This window comes from Staurois parvus, unplaced genomic scaffold, assembly GCF_062004578.1.
Source record: "Staurois parvus isolate SC_StPar_1 unplaced genomic scaffold, SC_StPar_1.0 ptg000132l, whole genome shotgun sequence".
In the NCBI taxonomy this organism is placed as follows: domain Eukaryota; kingdom Metazoa; phylum Chordata; class Amphibia; order Anura; family Ranidae; genus Staurois; species Staurois parvus.
Window position 1 is genome coordinate 146,125 of NW_028317928.1, and position 12,379 is coordinate 158,503.

Genomic DNA, 12,379 nt, shown 5'->3' on the forward strand with positions numbered 1-12,379 from the left:
CATGATGGTGAAGGCGGCCTTGGCGGCTGAGGAGGGAGGACTCCGGAAAAATGGCCGCCGTCTTCCGTGCGCTGAGAAGAAGGGCGGGCGGGACAGAGCGTTTCGGAGCTTTTGGCCTCTAGTGGTGATTAAAAAAAACTTTATCATTTTATTAATGAATGGGAACTCTGATGCAAGGGAGACTCTGCGGATCGTGATGTAAAGGGGAACTCCAATAAAGGGGGGCTCTGCGGATCGCGATGTAAAGGGGAACTCCAATATAAGGGGGACTCTGCGGATCGTGATGTAAAGGGGAACTCCAATATAAGGGGACGCTTCGGATCGTGATGTAAAGGGGGACTCTGCGGATCGTGATGTAAAGGGGAACTCTGATATAAGGGGACTCTGCGGATAGTAATGTAAAGGGGAACTCCAATATAAGGGGGAGCACTGTGGACCCTGATGTAAAGGGGAACTCAGATGCAAGGGGGGCACTGCAGACCCTGATGTAAAGGGGAACTCTGATATAAGGGAGACCTCTCTGAACCCTGATGTAAAGGTGAACTCTGATGTAAGGGAGACACTTCAGACCCTGATGTAAAGGGGAACTCTGATATAAGGGGGCACTGTGAACTGTGATGTAAATAGGAACTCTGATATAAGGGGGGCACTGCAGATCCTGATGTAAAGGGGAACTCTAATATAAGGGGACCTCTGCGAACCGTGATGTAAAGAAGGAACTACAATATAAGGGGGGCACTGCAGACACTGATGTAAAGGGGAACTCTGATATAAGGGGGGCACTGCAGACCCTGATATAAAGGGGAACTCTGATATAAGGGGGGCACTGCAGACCCTGATATAAAGGGGAACTCTGACATCAGGGGGACACTTTGGACACTGTCGTTGTTGTTATTGTAGTTATATGCTATGATTATTATTGGATTTAACCATTATCCTCTTATTATTAGTACTAATGTTATCACTAATATAGGAATATAACTAATACTATCAGGTCTGCAATAATTTATTATTACCATTATTATTATTAGTTATTATATTTGTTTAGGGAGCGCGGCGCCAGTGGGGGAGGTGCGGTGCCAGTGGGGGAGGTGTGGTGACAGTCATGTGACACATCATAATAGTAATACTGGCATTCATAAGAAGAAGATTCCTAATATTATTACTAGTAGTAGTAGTATTGTAATAGTAGTAGTTTAGTAGAAGTAGTGTAGAAGTAGTGTAGTAGTAGTAGTTGTATTGTAATAGTAGTAGTGTAGCAGTAGCAGTAGAAGTAGTGTAGTAGTAGTAGTAGTAGAAGTAGTGTAGTAGTAGTAGTATTGTAATAGTAGTAGTGTAGTAGTAGTAGAAGTAGTGTAGTAGTAGTAGTATTGCAATAGTAGTAGTGTAGAAGTAGTGTAGTAGTAGTAGTATTGTAATAGTAGTAGTGTAGTAGTAGAAGTAGTAGTAGTAGTAGTAGTATTGTAATAGTAGTAGTGTAGTAGTAGTAGAAGTAGTGTAGTAGTAGTAGTATTGTAATAGTAGTAGTGTAGTAGTAGCAGTAGAAGTAGTGTAGTAGTAGAAGTAGTGTAGTAGTAGTAGTAGTATTGTAATAGTAGTAGTAGTAGTAGTAGTAGAAGTAGTGTAGTAGTAGTAGTATTGTAATAGTAGTAGTGTAGTAGTAGTAGAAGTAGTGTAGTAGTAGTAGTAGTAGTAGAAGTAGTGTAGTAGTAGTAGTATTGTAATAGTAGTAGTGTAGTAGTAGTAGAAGTAGTGTAGTAGTAGTAGAAGTAGTGTAGTAGTAGTAGTATTGTAATAGTAGTAGTGTAGTAGTAGAAGAAGTAGTGTAGTAGTAGAAGTAGTGTAGTAGTAGTAGTAGTAGTAGTAGTAGTATTGTAATAGTAGTAGGGTAGTAGTAGAAGTAGTGTAGTAGAAGTAGTAGTAGAAGTAGTGTAGTAGTAGTATTGTAATAGTAGTAGTGTAGTAGTAGTAGAAGATGTAGTGTAGTAGTAGTAGTATTGTAATAGTAGTAGTGTAGTAGAAGTAGTGTAGTAGTAGTAGTATGGTAATAGTAGTAGTGTAGTAGTAGTAGTAAAAATAGTGTAGTAGCAGTAGAAGTAGTGTAGTAGTGGTAGACGTAGTGTAGTAGTAGTATTGTAATAGTAGTAGTGTAGTAGTAGTAGAAGTAGTGTAGTAGCAGTAGCAATGGTAGAAGTAGTGTAGTAGTATTGTAGTAGTAGTAGTATTGTAATAGTAGTAGTAGAAGTATTGTAGTAGTAGTAGTATTGTAATAGTAGTATTGTAGTAGTAGTGTAGTAGCAGTAGAAGTAGTGTAGTAGTATTGTAATAGCAGTAGTGTAGCAGAAGTAGTGCAGTAGTATTGTAATAGTAGTAGTGTAGTAGCAGTAGTAATAATAGAAGTAGTGTAGTAGTAGTGTAATAGCAGTAGTAGTAGTAATAGAAGTAGTGTAATAGTAGTAGTGTTGTAGCAGTAGAAGGAGTGTAGTAGTAGTGTAATAGTAGTAGTGTAGTAGAAGGAGTGTAGTAGTAGTAGTAGTGTAATAGTAGTAGTGTAGTAGAAGGAGTGTAGTAGTAGTGTAATAGTAGTAGTGTAGTAGAAGGAGTGTAGTAGTAGTAGTAGTGTAATAGTAGTAGTGTAGTAGAAGGAGTGTAGTAGTAGTAGTATTGTAATAGTAGTAGTGTAGTCACATTACTGGCACCTCACTCCCTAAACAAAGATGGTGGCAGCGACTTCCCCAGGCGTTGCCGCGGTAACAGGGAAGCTACAGGTCCCGGGCTGGCTCAGAGTATAGAGCGAAGCACTTGGCGCATGCTCAGTGCGGACGGAGCGGTCCCCGGTGGGATGCCTCTCCCGGCATGCTCCGGGTGTCTCGGTGTAGGAACAGAGAGGACAGCGGAGCGATGGGGGAGGCGGAAGGAAGGTGCGGGCCCCGGGAGGGACGGTGGGTGACGTCACAACTCCCCCATCACTGCATTATCTCCATACAGCTGTGTCCTGGGCCTGGCTGCAGCCAATCAGAGAGCTGCTTGTGACCTGCAGGTCAGAGAGGCCCCTGAAGGGTTGGGCCCCCCACCAGAGATGTGAGAGCAGTGATTGGCTGGGTTGGTATGTGTCTTGCAGCGCTGGGTGCTGGGCTCAGTTACTGGCGGGGCCCAGGCTGCCTGTGGAGGTGTGGAACAGACTTTAGTGGAGGAGCACAACCCCCTCCCCTGAGGAAGTTGCAGCTGTGGACCAACCAGGAGCCACCATTGGATGGTCACACCAGACCAATCAGAATCCAGCGTTAGTTGGTCACACCCTCCAGAGCTTTTACTGAGTATCAGCCACAGCTGCAATCCAATGAAAAGCCAGTGCCAGTTGGTCACACCCCCGAGGGCTTTCACTGAGCTTTGGCTGCAGTATCAGACGAATCAGAAGCTGGGGTCAGTTGGTTACACCCCCTCCAGAGGGCTCTCACAGTATTGACCACAGCTGCAGCCCAAACAGAAGCCGCATTAGTTGGTTACACCCCTGTTTAGGGCTGCAGCTGCAGACCAATCAGATCCCAGGGTCAGCTGGTCACCCCCCCCCCCCTCCTAGAGGGTTTGTTTGTATTATTGGCTGCAATTGCACACCAATCAAAAGCCAGCATCGGCCACACCTTATCTAGGGCTCTTGCTGGGTATTGCCCAATGCTCCAGACCAATCAGAAGCCAGAATTAGTTGATCGAAGAACAACACCCCAAACTTTTGGCCACAGCTTAAGACCAATCAGCAGCCAGGGTCAGTTGGTCACAACCCCTCCAGTGGGCTGTTGCTGAGTATCAGCCACAGCTGGAGACCAATTAAAAGCCAGTGCCAGTTGGTCACACCCCCGAGGGCTTTCACTGAGTCTTGGCTGCAGTTTCAGACCAATCAGAAGCCAGGGTCAGTTGACCACACCCCCTCCAGAGATTCAGATGGGTGAAGAGGTGCTCTCGGTATGGAAGGTCGTAACACTTGATGTTATAATGAAAAATGTTTATTGAAATTCACAGGTGATGAGTAGAGCCAACGTGTTTCGGGGAAGCTCCTCCCCCTTCATCAGGGGTGGAGCGGTGGGTGTGGTCGGAGCCGACCTGGAACCGAGGGTAAAATAAAGTAAAAGCCCTTTGGATGCTGTCAAATGAAGGAGAACCGGTTCTCTGTCCCAACCACACCCACTACTGCAGCCCTGATGAAAGGGGAAGGCACTTCCCCCGACACACGTTAATTGACCACTCCCCTTTCAGAGTATCACCCAAAACTGCAGACCAATCAAATGCCTGCATTAGTTGACCCCCTCTCCAGGGGACTCTACCTGAGTATTGGCCTCAGTGTCCAGCCAATCAATAGTAGGCGCCACACCCTTTTTCTTCAAAGACTTTTACCATTGGTGGAGAGCACAGGTCAAGGCTGCACTCTTCCCCTCCTGGGTGTGGAGAGATCTTTGGGGGGGAGGGGTAATTCATTATCAGGGAATCCTGGAAGAAGAATGGTGGTCACCATCAAGGCCTCCTGCAGGGCTGACCAATTGCAGAAGCCAAAGCCATCCCTGCCCCCGTCCCTGTTTGGGAAGCAATCTGGCTTATCATTTTCATCCTTTCGGTGTGAGCGTCCTCTGTGATTGACTGGATCCCTGGTGGGGTTAAAATGGCGGTGTGATTAATGATTGCGTGTCTTCTGAGAGATAAAATCGTTCTTCACCAACTCTTTCCACAGATCGGCCCCCAGTACCTCTCTACACCATCGGGACCCCTCCAAACACAACATGGAGAAGAGCTGGAGTCAAATGACCGAAAAAATAATAAACTTGGCCTTAGAGATCATCTACCTGCTGACCGGAGAGGTGAGGAGGATTCTGGGAGGTCACATGACATCACTCTTATCTCTATTAATAAAACAGACCTTACCAGAGAGGTGAGGAGGATTCTGGGAGGTCACGTGACATCACTCTCATCTCTATTAATAAAACACAGACCTGACCGGAGAGGTGAGGAGGATTCTGGGAGGTCACATGACATCACTCTTATCTCTATTAATAAAACAGACCTTACCAGAGAGGTGAGGAGGATTCTGGGAGGTCACATGACATCACTCTCATCTCTATTAATAAAACACAGACCAGAGAGGTGAGGAGAATTCTGGGAGGTCACATGACATCACTCTCATCTCTATTAATAAAACATAGACCTGACTGGAAAGGTGAGGATTCTGGGAGGTCACATGACATCACTCTCATCTCTTTTAATAAAACACAGACCGGAGAGGTGGGGAGGATTCTGGGAGGTCACATGACATCACTCTCATCTCTATTAATAAAACAGAGACCGGTCCGGAGAGGTGAGGAGGATTCTGGGAGGTCACATGACATTTTGTAATCATGCACCTTGTCTACCTTCCTAGGATTATGGACCCATAAAGAAGGAATCGGGTGATCATGTGACACCCCAAAGCCAGCCTTGTGTGTCTGATTTAGAAAACAGAACCTGTAGCTCCATCATGGACCCTCCACCTCCCTCCCTGACACCAGAGAGGAACCACAAGAAGATCCTAGATGTCACCCAGAAGATCATTGATCTGCTGACAGGAGAGGTGAGTGGTGCCGGGTATTCTGGGACATTCTCCAGTAACAGACAAGGGATGTGTCTGGATGGTGATGGTGTCATTGTGTGTGTCAGGTTCCTATAAGGTGTCACGGTGTCACTGTCTTTACACAGGATACAGACTGTATAGCGCTGGATAACAAACTCCATCATGGCTTCAAGCTGGAAACATTCCGGCCAAGCAGATCTTCAGGTAAGGAATCTTTGTTGTCCCTTTTTTGTGGATATTTGATACCCTGTAAGAGAACCCGTCACAGCTTCAATGTTCAATCCTATGTAATGATATCTATGGTGGTCTATACATACACTATATTTCCAAAAGTATTGTCCCCGCCCTCCAAATCATGTGATTCCAGTGTTCCAACCCCCTCCATGGACACAGTTGTATACAATCAAGCCCCTAGGTATGCAGACTGCTTCTACAAACATTGGTGAAAGAATGGGTCGCTCTCAGGAGCTCAGTGACTCCAAGCGTGGTCCCGTGATAGGTGGCCACCTGTGCAATAAGTCCATCCGTGATATTTCCTGGTTACTAAATATTCCACGCTCAACTGTTAGTGGGATTATAACAAAGTGGAAGCAACTGGGAACAACAGCAACTCAGCCGCCAAGTGGTAGGCCACATCACATGACAGGGCAGGGTCAGAAGCGCACAGTGCGCAGAAGTCGCCAACTGTCTGTAGAGTCAATAGCTAAAGACCTCCAAACTTGGTGTGGCCTTCAGATGAGCCCAACAACAGTGTGTAGAGAGCTTCATGGAATGAGTTTCCATGGCCGAGCAGCTGCATCCAAGCCTTACATTATCAAGTGCAATACAAAGCGTTGGATGCCGTGGTGTAAAGTATGCCGCCACTGGACTCTAGAGCAGTGGAGACGTGTTCTGTGGAGGGGGGTTTATGGTGTGGGGTTGTTTTTCAGGTGTCGGGCTTGGCCCCTAGTTCCATTGAAGGGAACTCTCAAGGCGACATGTTGGACAATTTCATGCTCCCAACTTTGTGGGAAGTGTTTGGGGATGGCCCCTTCCTGTTCCAACATGACTGAACACCAGTGCACAAAGCAAGGTCCATAAAGACATGGAGGAGCCAATTTGGGGTGGAGGAACTTGACTGGCCTGCACGGAGTCCTGACCTCAACCCCATAGAACACCTTTGGGATGAATTAGAGCGGAGACTATGAGCCAGGCCTCCTCCCCCGACATCAGTGCCTGACCTCACAAATGTGCTTCTGGAAGAATGGTCCACCCTTCCCATAGACACCGTCCTAAACCTTGTGGACGGCCTTCCCAGAAGAGTTGAAGCTGTTATAGCTGCAAAGGGCGGGGCCAACTCAATATTGAACCTTACGGAGTAAGACAGGGAGGCCATTAAAGGTCATGCGTGTGGAAAGGCCGGCGGCCCAATACTGCGGGCAATATAGTGTATGTAAGATAGTCATTTGTACTCATTTATGAGTAAATCTCTTAAAGAGACCCTGTCGCCAACTGAAAATATTGCCGGTAAATGCAGAGAAAAATGTAGTATTTGCTCTGAGAAACAATGTATTCAGTTCAGTGTGTGTGGTTCCTGCAGATGGATCCAGTAACAGTAATACCCCGGAGAGATGTCCGTGGAGTGAAGAGTCCGGTCACGTTAAAGAGGAGGAGGATGACTATGGCAGCCCAGAGCATGACGAGGTAAGTCTACAGATAGATACATTGTAGGATTCTTCCCAGGCCTGCTTCAAGAGCATCCTCCAATGACAGTCATTGAAAGTGATTGAATCATGGCTAAAACATCAGAACTTTCCAACATGTTGGGTGGGAACTTAACTAGTTCCAGTCTGGCCAACTCTGACATTCCTCTCATACATGGGGAAAAAAATTCTCCATATCCGCTCTCCCCGGACCCCGCATTCAGTATATCCGCTCTCCCTGGACCCTGCATTCACTATATCTGCTCTCCCCAGACCCCGCATTCACTATATCCGCTCTCCCTGGACCCTGCATTCACTATATCCGCTCTCCCCTGACCCTGCATTCACTATATCCGCTCTCCCCGGACCCCGCATTCACTATATCCGCTCTCCCCGGTCCCTGCATTCACTATATCTGATCTCCCCGGACCCTGCATTCACTATATCCGCTCTCCCCGGACCCCGCATTCACTATATCCGCTCTCCCCGGACCCTGCATTCACTATATCTGATCTCCCCGGACCCTGCATTCACTATATCCGCTCTCCCCGGACCCCGCATTCACTATATCCGCTCTCCCAGGACCCCGCATTCATTATATCCGCTCTCCCCGGACTTTGCATTCATTATAACCGCTCTCCCCGGACCCCGCATTCACTATATCCGATCTCCCCGGACCCCGCATTCACTATATCCGCTCTCCCCGGACCCTGCATTCACTATATCCGCTCTCCCCAGACCCCGCATTCACTATATCCGCTCTCCCTGGACCCTGCATTCACTATATCCGCTCTCCCCGGACCCCGCATTCACTATATCCGATCTCCCCTGACCCTGCATTCCCTATATCCGCTCTCCCCGGACCCCGCATTCACTATATCCGCTCTCCCCGGTCCCTGCATTCACTATATCTGATCTTCCCGGACCCTGCATTCACTATATCCGCTCTCCCCGGACCCCGCATTCACTATATCCGCTCTCCCAGGACCCCACATTCACTATATCCGCTCTCCCCGGACCCCACATTTACTATATCCGCTCTCCCCGGACCCCGCATTCACTATATCCGCTCTTCCCGGACCCCGCATTCACTATATCCGCTCTCCCCAGACCCGGCATTCACTATATGCGCTCTCCCCGGACCCTGCATTCACTATATCCGCTCTCCCCGGACCCTGCATTCACTATATCCGCTCTCCCCGGACCTCGCATTCACTATATCCGCTCTCCCCGGACCTCGCATTCACTATATCTGATCTCCCCGGACCCTGCATTCACTATATCCGCTCTCCCCGGACCCCGCATTCACTATATCCGCTCTCCCCGGACCCTGCATTCACTATATCTGATCTCCCCGGACCCCGCATTCACTATATCCGCTCTCCCAGGACCCCGCATTCACTATATCCGCTCTCCCCGGACTTTGCATTCATTATATCCGCTCTCCCCGGACCCCGCATTCACTATATCCGATCTCCCCGGACCCCGCATTCACTATATCCGCTCTCCCCGGACCCTGCATTCACTATATCCGCTCTCCCCAGACCCCGCATTCACTATATCCGCTCTCCCCGGACCCTGCATTCACTATATCCGCTCTCCCCGGACCCCGCATTCACTATATCCGATCTCCCCTGACCCTGCATTCCCTATATCCGCTCTCCCCGGACCCCGCATTCACTATATCTGATCTTCCCGGACCCCGCATTCACTATATCCGATCTCCCCTGACCCTGCATTCCCTATATCCGCTCTCCCCGGTCCCTGCATTCACTATATCTGATCTTCCCGGACCCTGCATTCACTATATCCGCTCTCCCCGGACCCCGCATTCACTATATCCGCTCTCCCCGGACCCCACATTCACTATATCCGCTCTCCCCGGACCCCACATTCACTATATCCGCTCTCCCCGGACCCCACATTCACTATATCCGCTCTCCCCGGACCCCGCATTCACTATATCCGCTCTTCCCGGACCCCGCAATCGCTATATTCGCTCTCCCTGGACCCTGCAATCGCTATATCCGCTCTCCCCGGACCCCGCAATCGCTATATCCGCTCTCCCTGGACCCCGCATTCACTATATCTGATCTCCCCGGACCCTGCATTCACTATATCCGCTCTCCCCGGACCCCGCATTCACTATATCCGCTCTCCCCGGACCCTGCATTCACTATATCTGATCTCCCCGGACCCCGCATTCACTATATCCGCTCTCCCAGGACCCCGCATTCACTATATCCGCTCTCCCCGGACTTTGCATTCATTATATCCGCTCTCCCCGGACCCCGCATTCACTATATCCGATCTCCCCGGACCCCGCATTCACTATATCCGCTCTCCCCGGACCCTGCATTCACTATATCCGCTCTCCCCAGACCCCGCATTCACTATATCCGCTCTCCCCGGACCCTGCATTCACTATATCCGCTCTCCCCGGTCCCTGCATTCACTATATCTGATCTTCCCGGACCCTGCATTCACTATATCCGCTCTCCCCGGACCCCGCATTCACTATATCCGCTCTCCCCGGACCCCACATTCACTATATCCGCTCTCCCCGGACCCCACATTCACTATATCCGCTCTCCCCGGACCCCGCATTCACTATATCCGCTCTTCCCGGACCCCGCAATCGCTATATTCGCTCTCCCTGGACCCCGCAATCGCTATATCCGCTCTCCCCAGACCCCGCAATCGCTATATCCGCTCTCCCTGGACCCCGCAATCGCTATATCCGCTCTCCCCGGACCCCGCAATCGCTATATCCGCTCTCCCCAGACCCGGCATTCACTATATCCGCTCTCCCTGGACCCTTCAATCGCTATATCCTCTCTCCTCGGACCCTGCAATCGCTATATCCGCTCTCCCCGGACCCTGCATTCACTATATCCGCTCTCCCCGGACCTCGCATTCACTATATCCGCTCTCCGCGGACTCAACAGTACTTGAAATCATTGTTTTTCCTCGGTTAACCATGGTTACCAGCAAGGAAACACATGCAGTCATCATTGCTTTACACAGGGATTCGTAGGGGAGGACATTGCTGCTACTGAGATCGCACCTTAAATCAACCATTTGTCGGATCGTCAGGAACTGCAAGTTTACCAAAGTAACCTCTAAAAACCTCGAATTGGAAGACTTTGTGAAAATGTCATATTTGTGTGATTCTCGGGACTTCTGGGCGGGGCTGTATGCTGGAAATTGTTGATTTGTTTTTTGTGTCATTTTAGTGGGAGGAGTCGGATGACCTCAGAGACGACACAGAAGAAGTCTTTCTCAAGGTGAAGGTAGAGGACGTCAGTGAAGGTGAGGGAAGTCGATAAAAAGCCGCCACACAAGACGCAATTCGTCCTTCAGCCTCTAGTCGGTGTAGTGAGGCCGAGTGCAGTGAAATCTGTCGGGAGACCCCGACCTGGATGTGGAGGGCAGGGGGTCAGCAACGCATGAGGGATGGACCACATCCCGGCCGGGCTGACCCTTTGTCAGAGGTGCTCTCCCCCTTCCCGTGAACAAAGCGGCGCAGGGAAGTGGCACTGAGACGCAGCTACCTGGTTCCCACCATCCTCCTCTTCTAGTCATTCTAGGCACGTCTATGTAAGGTGAAGGGGGTGCAACGGGAGGATTGCGGGGACCAGCACAGCAGGATAGGAAGAAGGGAAAGATCTTCTGAGGAGGGACATGATGGTGGCACTGGCAGGGGGGTGGTTGGGACAAGGCAAGCGGTATAATGGAGGCTCTATAATGGGGTGCAGTAAAATGGAGGCTCTGTAATGGGGAGCAGAAAGATGGAGGCTCTATATTGGGGAGCAGTATAATGGAGGTTCTATAATGGTGTGCAGTATAATGGAGGCTCTATATTGGGGAGCAGTATAATGGAGGCTCTATATTGGGGAGCAGTATAATGGAGGCTCTATATTGGAGAGCAATATAATAGAGGCTGTATATTGGGGAGCAGTATGATGGAGGCTCTATAATGGGGAGCAGTATAATGGAGGTTCTATAATGGGGAGCAGTATAATGGAGGCTCTATAATGGGGTACAGTATAATGGAGGCTCTATAATAGGGAGCAGTATAATGGAGGCTCTATAATGGGGTGCAGTATAATGGAGGCTCTATAATGGGGAGCAGTATAATGGATGCTCTATAATGGGGTGCAGTATAATGGAGGTTCTATAATGGGGAGCAGTATAATGGAGGCTCTATAATGGGGTGCATTATAATGGAGGCTCTATAATGGGGAGCAGTATAATGGAGGCTCTATAATGGGGTGCAGTATAATGGAAGCTGTATAATGGGGTGCAGTATAATGGAGGCTCTATAATGGGGAGCAGTATGATGGAGGCTCTATAATGGGGAGCAGTATGATGGAGGCTCTATAATGGGGAGCAGTATGATGGAGGCTGTATAATGGGGTGCAGTATAATGGAGGCTGTATGATGGGGTGCAGTATAATGGGGAGCAGTATAATGGAGGCTGTATGATGGGGAGCAGTATAATGGAGGCTCTGTAATGGGGTGCAGTATAATGGAGGCTCTGTAATGGGGAGCAGTATAATGGAGACTTTATATTGGGAAGCAGTATAATGGAGGCTCTATAATGGGGTGCAGTATAACGGAGGCTCTATATTGGGGAGCAGTATGATGGAACCCCCAGTTTGAAAGGATCTCTCCACCTCTATGGGGTTACCTGCCCTTATTGTAGGAGATCTGTACAGACAATAGGTGGCGCTCTTCATCCTTCACTCTTCTTGCACAGATGAGTCCGGAGACTTCGCTTCTCCTGAGAACTGTCCGCGTCCCACGTCTGCCAGAGGCTGCAAGGAGGAGGACGACTCTGCAGGCTGCAAGGAGGAGGACGACGACGACCCTGCAGGCTGCAAGGGGGAGGAGGAGGATGACCCTGCAGGCTGCAAGGAGGAGGAAGAGGACGACCCTGCAGGCTGCGAGGTGGGAGATCACATGTGCTGTATGGACTCCTGACCACCACGCCTTCTGTGAGCTCTGCTGAGGGCCACATACAGCGCAGGCGTGATGGTCAGACATACGTGTTGTGTTGGTCATGTAGCCCCCCAATCCCGGCACCGTCCCCCACATCTTC

The 12,379-nt window shown here is 49.4% G+C and overlaps 2 protein-coding genes across 2 annotated transcripts in view; both read left to right on the plus strand.

The window, feature by feature from the left end:
- LOC149466090 (uncharacterized) overlaps nt 1–12,379 on the plus strand; it is a 124,545-nt gene that overhangs the window by 69,037 nt on the left and 43,129 nt on the right. The gene's annotated exons all lie outside the window — the stretch shown is intronic.
- Nucleotides 1–12,379, plus strand: part of LOC149466091 (uncharacterized) — a 69,811-nt gene that overhangs the window by 49,726 nt on the left and 7,706 nt on the right. Inside the window, exons 10-16 of the mRNA XM_089672994.1 lie at nt 2,758–2,942; nt 4,721–4,847; nt 5,405–5,593; nt 5,719–5,797; nt 7,173–7,276; nt 10,512–10,587; nt 12,038–12,228. Of these exons, the coding sequence (XP_089529120.1) occupies nt 2,758–2,942; nt 4,721–4,847; nt 5,405–5,593; nt 5,719–5,797; nt 7,173–7,276; nt 10,512–10,587; nt 12,038–12,228 (951 nt within the window). The remainder of the gene's footprint in view (nt 1–2,757; nt 2,943–4,720; nt 4,848–5,404; nt 5,594–5,718; nt 5,798–7,172; nt 7,277–10,511; nt 10,588–12,037; nt 12,229–12,379) is intronic.